The sequence below is a fragment of the Ursus maritimus genome, unplaced genomic scaffold (genome assembly GCF_017311325.1).
Source record: "Ursus maritimus isolate PB19 unplaced genomic scaffold, ASM1731132v1 scaffold_9, whole genome shotgun sequence".
Lineage (NCBI taxonomy): Eukaryota > Metazoa > Chordata > Mammalia > Carnivora > Ursidae > Ursus > Ursus maritimus.
Genome location: NW_024427107.1, coordinates 75,969,266 through 75,988,956, shown reverse-complemented (window position 1 = coordinate 75,988,956; position 19,691 = coordinate 75,969,266). Strand labels below are relative to the sequence as shown.

The 19,691-nt window shown below is 54.3% G+C and overlaps 1 protein-coding gene across 1 annotated transcript in view; it reads left to right on the top strand.

The window, feature by feature from the left end:
* The window catches only part of COL22A1 (collagen type XXII alpha 1 chain), a 230,736-nt gene that overhangs the window by 199,260 nt on the left and 11,785 nt on the right, over positions 1-19,691 (top strand). The window contains exons 50-57 of the mRNA XM_040625604.1: positions 67-120; positions 3,111-3,164; positions 7,315-7,359; positions 8,053-8,106; positions 9,865-9,918; positions 15,530-15,583; positions 17,055-17,126; positions 18,525-18,560. Coding sequence (XP_040481538.1) covers positions 67-120; positions 3,111-3,164; positions 7,315-7,359; positions 8,053-8,106; positions 9,865-9,918; positions 15,530-15,583; positions 17,055-17,126; positions 18,525-18,560 — 423 coding nt within the window. The remainder of the gene's footprint in view (positions 1-66; positions 121-3,110; positions 3,165-7,314; positions 7,360-8,052; positions 8,107-9,864; positions 9,919-15,529; positions 15,584-17,054; positions 17,127-18,524; positions 18,561-19,691) is intronic.

The window sequence follows — 19,691 nt, the reverse complement described above, 5'->3', positions numbered from 1 at the left end:
CAGAGCCCCGTCTTTCCTCCCAGCACCTCTGGCCAGAGATAACCATTAATTTGATTTCTCTTGCAGGGAGAAGAAGGCAAAGAGGGCAGAGATGGAAAACCAGGTCCCCCCGGAGAACCGGTAAGGGACTCTAAATTTCTTACCATTGTAGAGGCCAAATGAGTAATTTCTCAACTGCTCTGTGTCGAAGAGCTACTATGAATTGGGCACAGTAAGAGTTACTTCACTTATTTCCCCTGACAACCCTGCAGGGTGAACACGGCTGTCCCCATTATACAGCTGAGAAAACTGAGGCTCAGTAATGAATCATCGAGCTTTACATTGGAAACCGGGGATGTACTGTATGATGACTAACATAATATAATAAAAAATCATTTAAAAAAAAAAAAAGAAGAAAGAAAACTGAGGCTCAGGGAGGTGAAGCGATGGGCCCAAAGTCACACGATGGGCAGGTGACAGAATCGGAACCTGATCCCTGGGCTTCTCTCCGCCCTCTGCATTTTTTTCTTACTGCCCCAGGCAGCCTCCCTCCCGTTGACTTGGGAGAGGAGCTGGGGCAGGTGAGCCCCTGCTGGCGCAGAAACCTGATGCCTGAGAGCCCGTTGTCCCCACAGAAACCCTGAGCTTGTCCCATAAGCTCCAGGTGGCGGGAGTTTGCCCTTTCTTCAATTCTGGCATAGAGCTGTAGGGTTTGTTTTGTTTTGTTTCTCTTTTTCTTTAATGTCACCTGTCTGGGACACACGGTGAGGCAGACGGAGTGCGCCGAGCAAGTCTCTGCATCAGTAATTGTCGGAAGTGTGCAGGGCCCTCTGCACACCCGCGTCTGTGACCTCGCTCTCGTCCTGCCACAGCCGGCCACGGCTCTCTCCCGTGGGTCAGGGCCCGTGGTGACGGCACGTTTGTCTCCCCAGATCCCTTCCACAGCCTCAGTCTCGAGGGGAAGCTGGAAGGTGGTGCCTGGGCTTCGAGACCTGGCTCCCCACCTGCCTACCACTCGGAGAGTAGTCAGTGTCGGGGTGCAGCCTGTCGCATGCTAAGCAGCCCCGAGGAAGGAGGAGGACGCCCTCCAGACACTGACAGGAAACTCCTCCAGGATGGGTTAAGTAGGAAAGCAGAGGTCCAGAGCGGTGTGCTTACCTGCCCTGTTTTGTATAAAAGCAGGCCTCTGTGTGTTTTCCTAGTGTTGACATAATGGCAGTCTGGTGGGGGGGGGGGCAAACACCTCTAAACGTTGTCGCCATGCATGGTAGGGTGATTCTGGGCAGCCGGGCCACGGTCACTGGAGCCCCTCTGAGAATCGGTGAGGAGCTCACTTGCGGCCTGCCCCTCCCCCGGCCAGGCCATTCATCCATCCATAGACTCGAAGCCCTTTCGAAATTGAGCATTGCTCCAGGAGGCAGTAGCTCGCACTTTAACATGCACACCTCCGTGTCAAGCTCCCCGAAGGCCAATCTGTGCCCAGCCCCCAGCCTGGGTGGGAACGGTTCGGCGCTGACAGGTGGCCTCCTCGGTGAGCCAAGGGGACCTGCTTGGGAAGCAGCATCCGCTACAGGTAGTACGTAGTTCATCTTCCCGTTGGCGTAGTCCTTCAGGTTCCCATATGTTAGGGACATGGACGGACAGACAGACAGCAGGTAGATAGGGGATAGACGATGATGGATGCTGGACGTGGATAGATAGCTGTGTAGATATACAGGCAGCCTTTTGAATTGCCTGTTGTGTAATCTTTATTAGGAGACACTGGAGCCATAATCATGGTGTAGGATGATGTCCGGAGACTCTGGAGTCAAAGTACCTGGACTAGAACCCCAGCAGTGTGACCTCGAGTGGATCACTGAACCCCTCTGTGCCTCAGTGTTTTGCCTGGTGGATAACAGTGGCACCTCCCTCATTGGGCGGTAGTAAGAACTCACCGACTTACCGTGTGAGGCTCTCATTTTGTATCTGGAATGTGCAAATCACTCCAGAGTTACTGCTCGTACCATTTTCCTGCAGGTGGCTTGGACCAATGATGGCCATGGCCCTTGACTGTGGAAGGTCGGGAGCCAGGCCAGTCCATGTGCCCTCAGTCACGGGCTCGATGAGGGGGGCTGTGCTGAGTCTGCAACTGAGAACGGATCCAGGGAAGGGAAGTGACACCCAGGACCACACAGCAGGGCTTGGACAAAACACACAAACCTAGAAGTTAGAGCTTTGTGCCCCACCTTCCTCCTTTCTGGGATTTCCCTTCCAAATCCAAGGACACCCCTTTCCCTCTCCTACCCCGCTCATGGGCCCTGTCTGGTCCTCAGGATTTATAAGCTGGGAAAAGGGGTGGAAATTGGGGGAGAAATTTGCCTCCTGTCACAGTGAATGTGGGGCCAGGTACTGCCCCTGCTTCCATCAGTCAGACAGGCCCTGTCACCCCCTCCCTGCCCCTCCATACCCCCACCCTGACCACATCGCCTGGTTTTCAGCCCCCAGTCTCTCCTTGGCTGTGATTTGTGACTGGTTCTGTCCAGGGCAGCACCAGGACACTCGTGGTGAGGACTTTGAATAGCCCAAGTGTGCCCATCACTTCATGGAGTTAAGAGAGGCTGGACTGGGGAAAGGAGGGGTGGATGGCAGGCCTCCATGTCCACGGCAGGTGCTGGTGAGAAAGGCATCCTTTGGGTGCATGCAGCTGAGATTCAGTCTGGCCATGCCGTTCATTACCTCGGGGATGCGCCAGCTTCTTCGAGCCTCAGTATCCCCTGGCATCCCATGTGGTGGTTGATGGCTGCCGTGAGGTGCCTTGTGAATGAGCACAGAGTCATTCATGACTAGGATGTCTGCAGAATTCTGCATCTAGACCAGAACTCCTCTGAAGATGACCAGGGGCCACTAGGAACACTGGGTTCAGAGACCACAGCTGGGTAACCAGCACAGTCGGAGGAAACCAGGGGCAGAGTCGCTGGGTACAGGGGGGTGATGTGTATGCACTACGATGCAGCATGGAGCCAGCGAAGGGGGTGGGGGGATCGGAGGCCGGCTGGTGGAAACGTTAACGCGGTGACGAAGCCCAGGCGCCCAGCGGGAAGATCCTTGTAACGACGTCCCCAAACTCGCCTTCTCTTCTTCTTTACTCTCAGGGCAAAATGGGAGAGCCAGGTCTGCCAGGACTGGAGGGAGCCCGAGGCCCACCTGTAAGTGCCTCCAGTGTGTGTGTGTGTGTATATGAGTGTGTGTGTGTGTGTATGCACACGTGTGTACACGTGGTCCAGAGTAGACCGCAGCTGTTAATCACATGGCTCGTGCCCTGAGCCCGCCCCTCCCTGGATTTCCGGAAGTACCTCTCTTCCAAGGTGCGTCTACAAAGTAATAACTTCAGTTCTTCCACGAGCATGGCCATGAACTGCATTTTCAAAATCATGACCATTGTTGCCATGTCGTTATTCTAAGTTTTCTTTGTTCTTAACCTACTTAGTATGATTTTAATGGGCTTTCTCTGGATGATCGAGCCTAAAAATGAATCTTAATTTTGAACATTTTCCACGGCTAAAGGTTTTTTCTCCCCAATTATTAAAGCAACCCATTCTCGTGTATACCAATGACAATGATGGTAATCATACAGAAAGAATAAGAAAAATAATATTATAGAGAATAAAATAGAGTTACTTGTAATTCTGCAACACAGAGGTAAAACTCTGTTAACATTTTCGTATATTCTTTCTAGATCTTAGGAATGTATGTATGAAGTCTGTATGAATTCTCTTTTCTATGTATGAGTTCTGACGTTTATATTTATATATCAGTCTGTTTCCAGCTGCCAGGCTAGTGTACATGTAAACATACATAGATAATTTTCCTATAAAAATGATCTCTATATCTTGGGGTTGGTTTTTTGTTTGTTTGGTTGGTTGGTTTTTGCTAAATGCTTTACTTCTTCATAATTTAAAAATTGTTTACATAATTCCATAAGTTTGTTTATAGAAAAAATATATTATTTTTTACGACAACACTAAAACCCACTTATCTGGCAAGAAGTAGGAGATCAAAATGTCACTTCTATTTCTTTAATATATTTTTCTGTTAAAATCAATAACTCACCTAGCTAGCATTCAGTAAGAAGGAACTGAAACAAAAATCAATGTCCTTTTTCCTAAATCTCCTTGCCTTTCACCTGATTGTACTAGGAGAGCAAATCTAAGAATGGAGAATACTACCTCCTATGGGCAGAATTAAAACACAGAATTAGTGATTGGTTTTATTAAAGGTGGTTCCTGGCTTATTGGAGGAGAGGGTCTTCCTTTTAGTGAAAGGGATCCATTTCTCTGGGACCCATGTTGAAGCAAGACCCATTTCTCAGTTGAGACTTGCATCCTACCTCAGTGTAGGGGCAGAGCTTAGAGAACCCAAGCAGGTGAAAGAAGACCCACGTCCTCTGGCTGGCAGGGCATAAGTCAGAGAGCAAAGCTTTGAAGAACCACACAGGCTTTGAGATAGATAAATGTGAATTCAGCTTTCACTTGGTCACTTACTAACTTGCATCAGAGGACCATTCTGAACCTCTGTTTCTTCTTCTATGAAGTGGGGATCGGAATATCTCCCCCTTCTGTAGGGCGGTTGTATGCATTAAAGGAGAAGATGGAACACGTACAATTCTCAGCCGAGTGCCTGGCATACTATGTGAGGCTCCTTCAGTTGGTGTTTTTGTCCATGATTATATGGGAGGAGAGCACACCAGGGCCCCGGCTCTGAGCTGGCTGGATTTGGGATTCTAGTGTCTTTGAGGAAGGTGCTGGGACCCAGGCAGGGCCTGTCCCTCTCCAGGGAAAGAAAAGTGGCCCATTTTGAACAGCGGAGAGCACTGTTTATGTCTTATTCGATGCTGACAACAACTCTGCAGAAGTAGGTCCTATCCTCATTTACAGATGGGGAAACTGAGTCCCAGGGAAGAGAGGTAAAGCACCCAAGATCCACAGCTACAAAGTGGGGAACCCTGGTTCTATTCCAGACCTGACTCCAGAGTCAGCCTTCACGGTACATGAGGCCCCTTTCCGTAGATTAATTCTGCAAAGCGACACCTGGCAGGTGCTTTATTCTTCTCAGCTTAGAGACGATGTTAGGACTCCAAGGAGTAAGCTGCCTTCTCCGAGATACAGTGGTTGAACCTGGCATCAAATCTGAGCTGACTCCCTTTTCCTCCTCCTCCTCCACCTGCCACGGACACTTCACGGCTGCTCACCTGAGTGACAGGCCTGCATCTGCTGACAGTATCATCTCAACCTCAGGGTAGCCCAACAGCCAGGGGGCACCCTCCTTGCAGCTGAGGCCTCCCGGCGCTCAGGGGGAAGGTGAAATGCAGCCACTTAGCTGGGGTCTTAGCAGGGGTGTGAAACCTGCCTGACCAGGCTCCTGACCTCCTTCCTCCCCTGCATCTCCTGACGTCTAAGAGCATACACCTGTCACCACGCCATCTGTTGTTTGGGATGCATCCCCAGAGGCCCCCCTCCCAGAGGCATGCGAGGTCACACTTTCTTATTCCCCAAGTCCGGAGAGGCAGGCTAGAGAACACGTCTCCTGGGTAATAACCCCCACATAAGAGAGGCCGCTAGGTTTGCTCTCTTTCCGGATGGCCAGGCCCTGGTGTGGTCTTCTCCCCAGCAGTGTCTCCATTTGCTTTTTGGAACCAGGACATACAATCAGGAGATAAAGTCAGAGAAGAGCCTGGTAGGATTGGCCGGGATATATTTGGCCTTGGCCCTGGGGGGCCCGATTGGCCACAGACTGCTGTGTCCTTGAGTTGAGGGTGACTGTGGCGAGGCCGTGCTTTGCAGTGAGACAGACCTGGCCCTGAATCATGGCTCTCCTGCTTCTAAATGTGATAGAGAGGACTGAGCCTCCTGTTTCCTACAGAAAATGGGAGAAATAAGATGCGTCTCCCAGGACCCTATTTCAGGGCAATGAGAGCACCAGGGCTAGAGCAGACGATGTGGTAGGGGCTCCGCGGGAGGGTTTTCCTCCTTCTCTTCCTCCCCTGCTACTGCCCCGCTCCTTCCTTCCCCTGCCCCCTGCAATGAGGAGCCAGGACAGGCCATCAGCCCAGTCTCTCTGACCACTTCCCCGTGCCGCATTGGCCCCAGTCCCTGCATGTGTGTAAGGGTGCCGGACAAGGGAGATTTGCTCCAGGCTCTGCCCCAGGGGCCCCCTGTGCGCACAGGCATCTGCCCATCAGGTCCCTGCTCTGTGCCAGCCCCTGGCTGGAGACCCTTGCTCAGAGCAAGGGTGCCTAATGACAAAAGTATAGGAGGGCCTTTGAGAGTGACCATGTGAGCAGTGAGGGAGATGGAGTTGGGGACAGGAGGCTGGTAGGGAGGAGGCCTCCAGCCAGGAGGAATGTCCCAACGAGTGAGGGGTCTGCCAGGAAGAGAGGACACACGTGGAGCGAGAAGGGGAGTGCTGAGTGTGCAGCCCACCGAGGATACCGAGTCTGGGACGTGGCACAGTGAGGTGGCCAGGTGGGCAGGCACCCCTCAGGTGGGGACCGCGCTGCGCACGAATGCTCTGGGTCTCAGCAGGTGGGGAAAGCATTGTGAGACCAGGGCTGGAGAGACACGCTTCCCACCGGCCCGGAGCAGAACCCCAGACCAAGCAAGCAGAACAGTGAAGAAAGAGAGGGTCTTGGGTCTGGGCAGACCCGCTGGGTCGGAATCAGACTACTTTCTGGCTCTGGGACTCGGAGCAGGTATTTTCTCTCTCAGAGCCTCAGCTTTCTCAGGTGTGAAATGGGGATTATTATAGTCAGCTTGGTCTGGCTGTTAGAGATGATCGTGTCGGCTCTGCCAGCAGCTTCCGCTCAGCTCCCAGTGCTTGGCACTCGGGTAATAGATCTCCAGGCTGCTGTTCTGTGCAGGGAGGCCCGGCACGGTGGCCCAGGACGACGGTGTTGGGTGGGACCAGCCACAGCCCCAGGAACAAGGAAGGCACCCTGAGACCCACCTCTGGAGTGAAGGCAGTGTTGTTATCTAAAGGGAAGCACCTGCCCCAGGGGCCAGGCGGAGGGGGTGCAAGCCAGGTGGGGTGAGTCAGGAAGATGAAACTCGGGAGACATGTTGGGTGATACCTCGACTCTCTGGAGCATTTGCGGGACCAGCCCTGCAGCTCTGTCCATGGTGCAACCGGTCATTCCGTCACCCAGCATCTAGGGCCTGGCCTCGCCTGGGGTCTGGAATGGGAGGCGTCCCGTGAGCCGTGGTGAGAGGAGGCAGGATTCGGCTGGACGTCACACCACGTGCCTGCCCCTTCTCGCCTTACTGGCCTGGTCTTTGGCGGAATAACTTCTCTTTCTTCTAGGGCTTCAAAGGACACACCGGCGACTCTGGCGCACCTGGTCCCCGGGTAAGTGGATGTCTAGCCGTGGCAGTCAGCCCAGGGGGACCTGAGCTGGTGCTTCTAGATGGAGGGATCCTAGCCGGGGAGGCCGGGGCAGCACCTGGTCCCCTGAGAGAGGACAGTGGGCAGCGTGGGAAGCAGCCTCCCCAGTCGTGGTCTGGTTTTTCTAAACGTTCCTTCTGGACCAGACATTGAGGTGCGACCTGTCTGACCAATCAGCGTGGAGTCAGTGCGCCCCTAGGCGGTGCTGTGCCCGAAACTGTTCAACAGGCCCAGAGCAATGCGAGGAGAGCCTCGGTGCGTCCCAGGTGGGGAGACCCCGGAGCCCACGCTCTTACCCTTGAACTTCTTCCCTGACCATCAGATGTCCCAAATAGAAGGAACCTCGGAGGGCCACTGGTTAGACCCCCAGCAGTGCTCTGTTTAGTGATGGGAAAGCTGAGATGTCTAAGGGGTCAGTGGGTGTGGAGGCAGAATTCCAAGCCCGTTTGTCTGACCCTCGGGCTGGTGTTTAGCCTGCAGCTCAGAGAGGCACAGGAGGGCCCTGCAGACCCCTGCTTCGACCAGGACTCTGTGGGGCTCTTTCTGGTGGGCCTCGCCCCTGGGTCTTTCCCCTGCCATGTGTGCAGAGAGCCGGCAGGGGGCATTCTGCATTCTCTCCCCTCACAGTGGTGTCTTGTTTCTGCTTCCCCCTTTTAGGGAGAGCCTGGTGCCATGGGGCCCCCTGGCCGGGAAGGGTCACCAGGAAAAGACGTAAGTGTGGGTGTCCTGTGGGGCCTGCGGAGGGGGTAGAGAGAAAGTGGAAAGTGTGCGTCGCTTGGGGGTCACAAGAAACTACGGGGGGGGGGTGGCGGCGGTTGGTGCTTGCAGAGGCGCACGGGGTGGATTCTCAGCACTGGTCAGTGGTGTCTCAGCGGCCAGCTCCTTGGGTCCTCCCTGGAGTCCTGAGGGCACCCTGGGATCTGGGTGTCCGGCCCCACAGTCTGCTGCCCGAGGCACACAGTAGCTAAGGAGGCTTTGCTGACTTCATCGTGAAGTCATGATGTCGGTATCCGTGGTGGCCTGTTGGGTCCGGCCTCCCATGGGCCTGAATTGCAGAGTCCCTCCCGGATTATTTCTCCAGCTCCACTGTTCTGCAGCTCATGAACCCATCACGGCCACCACCACATGAGCCGTGTGGCACTTAATACTGCTCCCCTGCTCTCCCTGACTTTTGATGGAGGGATCAGGCAAGATGGCTTCCACCCTAGTTGTACAGACAGAAACACTGAGACCCAGAGAGCTCCAGGCACTTACTGGTGGTCTCACGGGCTGTCAGAGGTGGGAGGAGGCGGTCTGGGGCTGGATCTATCAGCTCTGTACCCCTGGGAGCAGACATCATATGTGACATCCTACAGGGCCAGCCCGACATGTGTGGGCAGCACACGGCCTCCTGGGAGTGGATGTTTGGTCAGGAGCATGGGCCACTGTCCTGAGGCCCCTTTACGTCCTTTAGGACCTGCCTTTATACCTGGTGACGTGCACGCCGCCCATGGCTCTTGATGCGCATGGGTTCTCGGCTGATCTGCTCCCATGAGATGGCAGAGCTGGGAGGGTCTTAGAAGAGATGCCGCCCAGCTCCCATGTCTCCCCTCAGCAGCCGAGTCGGCTTGACAAAGCCAGTCACACCCTGTGTGTAGCTAAAAACAGCAGCTGCATTGACCTGTGCGGGGCGTCTCCCCAGCCTCGACCCCAAAGACACCCTGACCTCTCAAGGCCAAAGAACAGCTTGAAAATCCATCCCCTCTCAATTCAACTCACAGCAGAGTGTGTGCAAGGAGCTCCCAGGAGGGAGTGTGGCTGAGTTCATCTCCCCCCTCCTCAGGTCAGGGAGCCCCTGGGACAGGAGCCCAGGATGCCAGGTCGGGGGGCAAACGCTTTCTCCCCTCCTTCTCAGCTATAGCTATGACTCTCTTCATTGTAAAGCTCCATTTCCTAGAGTCTTTGAGTCTAGTCCATGAGGAGCATGGCCACGCTTCCGTGTTTTCATTCGTAGCATGAGGGAGACTTACACCTGTGCTGTGAGGCTGCTGGGAAGACCAGGTGGTTGCGGGTCACTACCACTCTATACCCTGCCAGCGGCCGGGGGCATGGGCAGCGTTTTTCTCACTGCGGTGACTGTGGCAAGCGTGGGTCAGGTCACTGTCCAGTGAGTCAGGAACAGAACTGCAAGACGACGTCTCTTCTCTGGCCACTTCCCTTAGTTCAAGATGGCGCTACCGGAAATCACTGTGGGATCAGGAGGAACGTGTCGAAGCCAATAAATAAGTAAACCGTGGGCGTGCGATTCCTCATCTCTGGGAGAGGAGTCTGTCCGTACTTGGAACCACTGGGGATTAGCGATGAAGCCTTTGGACAGCCAGCCGGTTCTCTTGGGGAGCTAGATGAAGTTTGGTCCATGTTTGAAACTCTGTCTCTGTCTGTCCTCTCTGAGCAGCCACTCTGTGATGACGTGATGTCTCTCTGTTCCAGGGTGACGCTGGACCCCCAGGGCCACAGGGTCCCCAAGGACTGAGGGGCCCACCGGTGAGTGTTTCAGCCTGTTACCACCTGACGTTTGGTTGGTTCCTCAACCCTATGTGTTTACACATGGCTGTATGTCATGGCAGTTGGAAAAGGGCTGTGACCCCAAACCTCACTAGTGCCTCCTACCTACCCCAGGCTGTTTTCTGGGACCACCGACCCACAATGCAGACATGTGAAAGGAGCCACCGGGCATGGCAGGGCTCCTGGAGGACTTCCCTTTAGGTCATTCTCGTGTCTGGTGCGTGATCTGTGTATTAGTTTGAGGGGCTGTCGTAGCAAAGAACCACACATTAAGTTACTTGCATGACACATGTATTGTCTCACAATTCTGGAGGCTAGATGTCCGAGCAATTTACTGTCTCGCTCTTCTGGAAGCCAGAAGTCCAAGGTCAAGATGTGGACAGGGTTGGCTGCTTCTGAGGGCCGTGAGAAAGAATCTCACTTCCACGCCTCTCACTTCGTTTCTGGGGGTTTCCTGGCAATCTCTGATGTTCCTTGGCTTGTGAAAACACAACCCTGATCTCTGCCTCCCTCTCGACCTGGCATTTTCCCTGTGGGCCTGTCTCTGTGGACAAATGTCCCCGTTGTATAAGAAAAGAGTAGTGTTGGATTGGGGCCCACCCTGCTGCAGAATGACCTCATTAAACTAATTATATCTGCAGTGACTTCATTTCTAAATAGGGGCCTCTGCTGAGATAGCACAATTGTGATCCAGGCTAATGGTAAAAGGAATTGTGCAGAATTAAAATGAGAGGAAGATTCCCTTTCCACCCCAGCCCCTAGACTCCAGAGGGAGCCACTGTTAATAGCATCTTGTGTATATTTTCAATGATTTTCAGCACACCTATAAGCATATCGATAGAATACGGTTTGTTACACAGCACTTTGTCGTGGTGGCTGGCTTGTTTTGTATGGTGTGTGTGTGTGTGTGTGTGTGTGTGTATTTGGAACGAGTATGGAGTAAACCAATGAGTGGATAACATGTAACCTAGATATCTAGGGGCTTCCTGGGTCCAAGGTGCGCAGCTAGTAATAGCTGTAGGCGGGATTTAAACCCAAGGCTTTCTGACCTCAAATTCGGTGCTCTGCACTTGCCGTGGCCGTGTTCTTTGGAACAGGAGGCACCCGGGGTGGGTCTTAGGCATTGGAATGCCTGATCTTTTTGGGGCTCACCAGAGGGAGTTACTTTCTCCTCTGATGGGACCACAGTGACTTCCATCCCGCTCCCCATCCTAACTCAGCAGCCTGTGGGGGTGCAGGGTGTCCAGACGCCTTCCACACCCATGGGCCTGGGTCCTAGTGGGCTGAGGAAGGGCACGAAGGACAGACTTCAGACCAGGATGCGGGCAGCCTTTCAGCTGTGGGAGGTGTCCCCTGTGTGTAGTGATGGGTACAGTCATTGTGTGCCGGACGTTTGGCTCCAGGGTAACATCCATGCTCGGGAACAGGGCATTCGTGCTTTTGGGGTTTCCATCTCAGCCCCGGCTTCATATTTCCCACTCTATAGCCGCAGCTCACTGACCGTGTCCATGTCCTCTTTCTAGAATGTGCCATTTGTTCATCTACAGCACACACTGGGTTACTGAGCTGAGTGGTGTGCTCTGCGTTCACTCTCCCGTTGGTGGGGTCCACCTGCAGATCCTGGGGGCATCAGCACCATCCTGGTAGTCCAGGACCAGGAAGCTATGCCCAGCTGGGCTCTTCACCAATGACACTCCCTGGGGACTGGCCCCCAAACCCAAGCCCTCTGGGGTATACGTTCCCAGTGGGGGTGCTGTCACCCCCAGGGGACAAACGTTGGCTCTTGGCAGGTCTTAAAACCCCTTCCTCTTTATGGATCACACATAGATATGCATACAGACCAGAAACAGATATCCAGTAAAGCTGTGGTCTTAAACTTCCATACGGGATGAGGAGACTAGGCAGGAGTGTAAGGACAGAAAGACAGAGAAACCCAGCTCTTGAGCCCGCAGGCATGGAGTGGTGGCCACGGGGTCCCCTTCTGGCCCATCATCAGGCTTCCTCCTCCAAGCTCTATAGTTAAGCTGCATCTTACTTGTTCTTTGGATGGGGTGAGTTCCTTCACGTCCCCTGGGCCTATTCCTTATCTGGAAAGTGAGGGGAAGTTGTAAGATCCAGCAGTTCAGTTGGTGAAGTGATGGAACAGTGTCCAGCCCTCAGAAGGGGCCTGGTAAGTGGTCGGTGGTCACCCTGGGGCTCCATGACGGGCTCTGCTCCTGGAGGAAGGAGGGGGCTTTGCTCTGCTCCCCTCTAGGGACTCCTGGCACAAAGCAGTGTTCCGTAAATCCGTGACGAATGCTGGTGTGTTCAGGGGCATGGAAGAGGGAAGGGAAAGCCACGTGTGGGGAGGAGCGAGGGCTCTGGGACGGTGTGTGAGGGGAGGAGGCCCAGGGCCTCACATGCCACATGCAGGAGGCGGGCCTTGGCCCGGAAGACCCGAGGTCCCCAGAGGCAGTTTTGTGTTTTTCTAACTCGCCCCCATCAGTCCTGAGGGGCCACGATACGGACTTTGTAACCAACAGTAAATGTCTAGAGTTTGCCAAATACTTACTCCCCTGAATGCATCAGAGGAGGGTCCGGGTTACCACCAACGACCTCTCTCGCGCTCAGCTGGAATTGATTGGCCTTCCCCAGTGAAGAGACGTTTCCTAGCGACCTTCTCCGCCACCTTGAACCAGACACGGAGTACAGGAGATGCCAGCAGTCCCAGTGCTAGGGACCCACGAGCATTTACCTGATTCACTCAGAGTTCTCCCCCAGCACTACAAGGCAGGTACTACAACTGTCCCTGCTCCCACGTGAGAAATGGAGGTACAGAGAGGTCAAGTAACTTGCCCTAGATCACACAGCAGGTAAGAGGCAGAGCCAGGGTTTGGACTCATATCCAGGCAGTCTGATTCGAGTCTGTGGCTGGAGACCTACCTGGGCTGTGGGTGCCACGTTCCCTTCTCGGAAAAGTGGGACCTGGTAGGAGGGGGCCCGGGACAGGAGTTTGGAGCACAGAGCCATTGAGGAGGGGGCTGTGGCTTCCATTCAGGACAAATGGGGGATGAGGAGTGGCCCACAGCCCAGGAGAGAGCCAGGTCCCAGCCCCAGCTGGCCTCCAGTGCCCTGACAGGTGACAGGTGGCCTCTCTGCACTGTCCCTCCCGTGTCCTCTCCCCGTGTTGGCACCGCATGCTAATGTGTCTTGGCCCTTATCCTCCCTGCAAACGGGAGGGAGCAGGAGGAGAGAGAGAATTACCATAGGGATGAGCCAAAGCACATATTTTTAGAAGGACACAGATGGGTTGGTGGGTGGGCGGAGAGAGGTTCCGGGAGGAGCCACCACACCACATTCCCGGGATGGGGGAGTGGGGGGAGTCACAGAGCCCCTGGCTGCTCCGACTGCAACGCTCCCATGGGGATGCTGTGCTTTCTCCGTGCCTCGGCCTCCTCATCTGTGATACAGGGCTAAAGACAGCCCCACTTCACACTTCCTGGCAGGATTATGGGGGATGCACCACGTGACTCATCCACGATCACACGGACGCTGGTTAGGCATCAGATGTGGGCCCTGTTTAATCATGACCACCAGCAAGTCATGTCTTCAACGAGGCACAGGGTAGCAGCGGCTGGGCTCCATGCTTTCTGGGTTCCAGTCTCAGCACCTTCGCTTCTGTCTGAGGCAGGTGGTGTGGACATTCCGTGACTCAGTTTCCCCATTGATAAAATGGCAGCGTTTGTACCTGTCATGTGCAGGGAGTTAATGCATGTGAAGCCTGGCATGGAGGGAGACATCAGGCAGTGTGAGCTTCTTTTTACTGTCCCGCGTCTCCATGAAGCTGACTCACTGGTGACCGCGTGCTTCACAGATTGTAGGACTTTAGCACCTTTTGGCTACAGGATCAATGGGGAGTGGTTTCCCGTGATGCTCTCAGTTCCTTCATCCAGCAGAGTGCCGCTTGTGTGTCTGGCACTGTGTTAGATGCTGGCCCTAAAGAGAGGGGAGGCGCACGGTTCTTTGGGCTACTCCCAGCAGGGAGGAGCCAGGTAAGGACACAGCCGTCTGCTGGGGGGAACTCCCAAGTGGGAGGAGAGTGGTGGGCAGAGGCAGGGACCAACCCAGCCTGCTGAAGCCAAGCCTTAAACTTCAGGCTTAATAGGAATTTGTACCTCAGAGGTATAGCTAGGAGAATTCTTAAACTTTCTGAGTTTTACACTACCAAGGATCTTATTGGGGAAATGCATTTATCAAAATTACGGGTGTGGGGGCGCCTGGGTAGCGCAGTCGTTAAAGCGTCTGCCTTCGGCTCAGGGCGTGATCCTGGCGATCCGGGATCGAGTCCCACATCAGGCTCTTCCGCTATGAGCCTGCTTCTTCCTCTCCCACTCCCCCTGCTGTGTTCCCTCTCTCGCTGGCTGTCTCTCTGTCACATAAATAAATAAAATCTTTAAAAAAAAAACAAAAAACAAAACAAAAAAAAAACCAAAATTACGGGTGTGCACAAACTACCGGAGTTAGAGAATATGCGAACTCGTCCGGGTCAGTCCTAGAGTCTGGAGTGAATGGGCCTTCACTTTAGTAGCTGCGGGATTCTGCATGGCCGCTTTTCTTGTCTGTGTCATCATCCTCATCTCTTCAGGATAAGGGTGCCCCTAGTGAAGGAGTAAAATGAAATCTATGCAGGGACAAGCATCCTAAGCTGAAAACAGCGTTGTCGTGATGTGAGCACTTTTGTGTTGCTCCTTAAGACAGCATCTGAGTTGAAGGGTAAAGGATGGGTGGATGGATGGATGGATGGATGATGGATGGATGGATGATGGATGGATGGATGAGTGGCTAGGTAGATGGGTGGATGGATTGATGGATGGATGGATGATGGATGGATGATGGATGGATGGATGTTGGATGGATGGATGGATGGATGGATGGATGGATGGATGGAGGAGTGGCTAGGTAGATGGGTGGATGGATGGATGGATGGATGATGGATGGATGGATGATGGATGGATGGATGGATGAGTGGCTAGGTAGATGGGTGGATGGATTGATGGATGGATGGATGGACAGATGAGTGGGTGGATGAATGGATGGATGGATGAGGTCATGATTATTTACTATGCCTGTGCCCTGGGCAGCACTCACCAGGCTAGGCTTTTTTTTTTAAGATTTTATTTATTTATTTGACAATGAGAGACAGCCAGTGAGAGAGGGAACACAAGCAGGGGGAGTGGGAGAGGAAGAAGCAGGCTCCTAGCAGAGAATCCTGATGTGGGGCTCAATCCTAGAATGCTGGGATCACGCCCTGAGCCGAAGGCAGACGCTTAAGGACTGCACCACCCAGATGCCCCCAGGCTAGGCTTTATCATGCACACAAACTCATTTAATTCCACCATATTATGAGTTAAGTGTTACGAGCTCCTTTTAGAAGCTGAGAAACAGCCTCTGAGTAATGACAAGGCTTACTGAGAGCCATCCTGGCCTGAATGATAGCTGCGGGTATGAAATCGGGTCCTCCACATCCGGCAGTCACTCTGTTCCACACTTCTGCTCCTCGATGCCCTGGTGGAGGGTCCTGGCAGATGACTACTTGTGTTTCTTCTACCAGGGTAAGAATGGATCACCGGGATCTCCAGGAGACCCTGGCCCCGCAGGAAATCCTGTGAGTACTCCCCCTGCTGTATAGTAGAATCAAGGCCAGCTTTGAAATGGGCATGCCTTTCACATCACACAGATCTTGTGTTCTCTAAGCTAGAAGCACAAGGGGAAAATAAGGCGTCTGAATGGTAGAAATAGGCCGGAGGCAAGAGGATCCAACAAGGGCCTCTTTCAAAGTCTAAAATGCGTGCCGTTATGCACTGGGTCTCTGTTGGCTACTACCATAAGCAGCCAAAGGTACAAACCTACCAAGGGCTAAGAAAAATGTATGGTCAGGTTGCACAGTAGACACTGCATGTTTTTAGAGGATGGGCCGACAGGGTGAGGTCCCCAGCCATTCCCATCTCAGATGACAGTGTAAGTTTGTAACGTGAGGATGGGTATAGGACAGACTTGGCTGAAGAGGGTCTTCCTAGTGGTCAGGAGGTAGGGGATGGGGAGAGCAGGAAGGAATGATGGGTGGGATCCATGGGTGGTAGAGAGAGGGGGGCATGAGTAATCAGAATCCAGGTCCCTGGATCTGGGATGAGGTCTGGTAGATGGGGGACAGGCTGGGGGAAATGGTCCTCTGATAGGTTCTGGGGTTGGGTGAGTCAGATCCTGTCCACAAGTCTCCCAGCCCGGCCTTCTTGTATGCTTCTTTGCTAAAATTGGCAACTCTGTTCAGAAGACCACCCTCCCTCAGGCGTGGTGAGTCGAGCAACAATTGCGTGAGGCATCGGACAGACCACTTGGCTGGTCAACTGTCGTCATTGTGGAAATGAGGGTGACAGGCCCAACCTGGTTGGCCAAGAACCTTCCTGGTTTTAGCACAGAAAATCCTGCATCCTGGGAAAGCCATCACTCCCAGGCAAAGCGGCCATCTGGTCACCCTAGTGGAATCGCCTCTCCATTAGACCAGGGACGACTGCACTAAAGGAGATTAATCCTTAGCACATGCAGTGATGTTCCTCAGAAGCTGTGGCATGGGGCTTGTCACTGCTGGTGAGACCGAGCCGACGGAATGGGACAGGGCCATGAGCCTGGCTTCACGCCCAGCGCAGAGCTGGCCCCAGAAACGCTGACTCGCACATGCCCGGAAAGCCTGGAACCGAAAGAGTCCCCAGAGCTGTTGCCAAAAAGCAATCCTACCAAAGCATGAGTCTCGCCATGCTACTGGGACTACACACCTCGCTGGAGGGCTCCTTGGAGAGGCCACGCACAGCAGAGGATTTCCGCTCCCATTTGTCCCACGTTGCCTCTGTTCCTTTGGCTGGAAAGAGATGCTTCTAGTCTTGCTGCCCCGCCCCCACCTTGCTATCAGGACTCACAGTAGCCATGCCTCCCCCCACCCCCTGCCCTTCCATACAGGAAAGGGGTGTTGTTCTCTGTGATGATGCCTCAGGCCTTCAGAGGACAGCGGGGTTACGAGATTTCCAAGTCTCCTTGGGCCAGCACTTGACCTTGCAGAACCAATGCCTGTTCTCCCTCCACAGGGCCAGAAGGGGAACAAAGGAGACCATGGCAGCCCAGGACTCCCTGGCTTTCTGGGTCCCCGGGGGCCTCAGGTAAGCCAAGAACTCCCTGGGGGCCAAGATGCCTTGCTCTTGGGAGAGGTTCAAGCACCATTTCCCATCACCCACTGCGTCCTCGGGTCCACCTGCTCGGGTGGTGTCCCGGAGTGTGGTCACACTCACGTGGTTGGCAGGCAGTGGTGTGCCTTGGCGGACATGGGAACTCAGAGGTCAGCTGTGTGGGATTCTCAGCTCCAGCGCTCCCTAAGTATGGGACCTTGGACCAGTCTTGTCGCCTCCGTGCCCGAGCTTTGTCATTCAAATGCGGATATAAGAGCACACACCTCTGATCCTAGAACTTCAAGGGCCCTAACGAAACCATTTGAATAATGACCGAGTTTGGCTGCAGGGTCAGAACATGGGGATGGGGCTTTTTGAGGTCATGTGGTCAGTCTGCACTCCAGCTGCTGCTTGAGCCCAGGCCTCCTGCCTAGAAAGTGGGATCCAGAAATGCCTCCGGGTGATATTTGCTCTGTTTCTGAGTAGAGGGATGCTGAGGGACTCAAACATGTCTAGCCAAGCTCCCGATGCATATTGCATGCTACGGTCCACACTGTGGGCTGCTGACCACAGCATCAGGGAGGTATGTCCCATGCAAGAGTAAGAAGTGTATCCATGTCCCCTTCTGCCCCCTGCAGTTTAATTCTGATCCCCGAGGGTGCCCCTGACACCCAGCCACCCAGCCACTCCAGGTGGCAACCTCTCTTTTGCCCATTTCTGCCACATAGTCCGAGCCCTAACATGGCTCTGTCCACTGATTTTTACTTGAGCCCATTCCCTCCTGAGCCAGCTGTGAAAGGCCCAAGCCTCTTCCTCTGTCCCTTTACGAACAGTCTGCCACCACGCACCAGCCAGCTACCCGCACTTCTAGACTTACCCCACTTGTTCTTTTGGTCATATAATAGCAGATGAAATTTGGGCAAGGTACAGCTGCTGCTCCCATTGTACGGATGAAGAAACTGAGGCACAGAGAACTTGAGGAAATTATAAGGGCGTTGTCCACGGTCACAAAGCCAGTAGGTGGAGCAGTCAGGATTTGAACCCGGGCAGGCTAGCTCCGGAGGCCAGTGTCACCGGCGTCTCATTTCACACTCTGAGCCTGCTTCTGGGGACGACCCCTCCCACCTCTAGCCGCTCTGTACAGTGGCCCGGAGGCCCTCTCCGTGGAGTCCCAGCTACCCCGTTGACGAGGAGCCAGAGCCAGTGGCTCCCCTTCCCACTCTGGGGTATTGTTTGCCGCCCTCTGCCCGGGCTGACTGGAGAAGTCTGAGATGTCCTTGGCTGGCGGGACCATCGATGGTTGTCTTTGCTGGAACGCGACTGGAGTGGAAATGTTTTGGCGACAATGTGCTGATGCCGCAGAGCTTCCTGACACTTTGTTCTGTTTCGTAGGGAGAGCCAGGAGAGAAGGGAGTCCCAGGCAAGGAGGCAAGTATTGCCCGGTCTCCTCCCCTTGGCCACTCTATCCTGTGGGGGACGCGGGGCGGGGACGTGGGAGCAGCTTCATGGGCGGTGACACTCGTAGGCTCGGCTGGATCCGACCCTCGCTTCGGTGCGCTCCTGTCACCATGTAGATCCTTTCTAGTTTTGCACAAGGAGCCACCAATGAGGCAGCCGGGCCCGGGTGCCATCTTGACAGCCTCTGTCACTTAGCTGTCTCTGGGTCCAGTCCGTCAACAAGTCCTGTCGGTGGCCAGTCCCAAATGCCTCCACTCTGTCCGGCTCTCTCCGTACTTACTGTGAGCACGCCAGTCTAGGCCGCCATCATCTGACACCTGCACGATGGCAGTGACCACCCACTGGCCCCCGTGTCCAGCCTCCCCTGCTCTCCCCACAGTCCTGTCCTGCCCACAGCGGCTTGCAGAGCACGCACAGAGTCGTGCTGCTTCCCAGGCCAGCCTCGGCTCGGCCATCCCCTGCATTGGCGGGAGTCTAGGTGCCTTGGCCCCGCCAGCTCCCCTCATCCTCTGAGCTCCAGGGGCTCTGGCCTTCAGTTCCTCAAACATGCCCAGAGCTCTCACACACACTGGGGCTCTTTCCCAAAAGCCCTTCCCCCTCCACCCCTTTGCTCTCCTGGCCTTGCTCATACCGAGGTCTGTGCCAAAATGTTGCTTCTGCCGACTTTCCTTCACACCCTGAAACAAAAGGATGCCCCACTGTGCGGTGTTCACGTACCCGCTCTGTCTGCCGGAGCCGAAGAGTCCAGCACAGAGTGGGTAGCAGAAATGTTTGATGAGAAACAAAATACCGAACGAACACAGAGAAAGGAATGCTATGGTTACCACCTAATCCATTTCCAAGCCTGCGCACCCCCTGCATGAGGAAGACCCCTTTTCACTCTGTGCCTTAAGGTTACTTTCTCAGCTCAGGGAGGGAGGCAGGTGACTCCCTTAGAGCCCGACCCAATGTCCCAGCCATGCTTTCCACTCACGGGCAGATTGCTCGCTCATTTACCAACACCTCCTTCCTCCTGCTGCCTGGACTGACTGGAAGGGAAATACCACCAGCTTCCCGTTGTCTGTGAGCAGGTCCCGTGTTCTGCCCGAGCTGACCCCATGC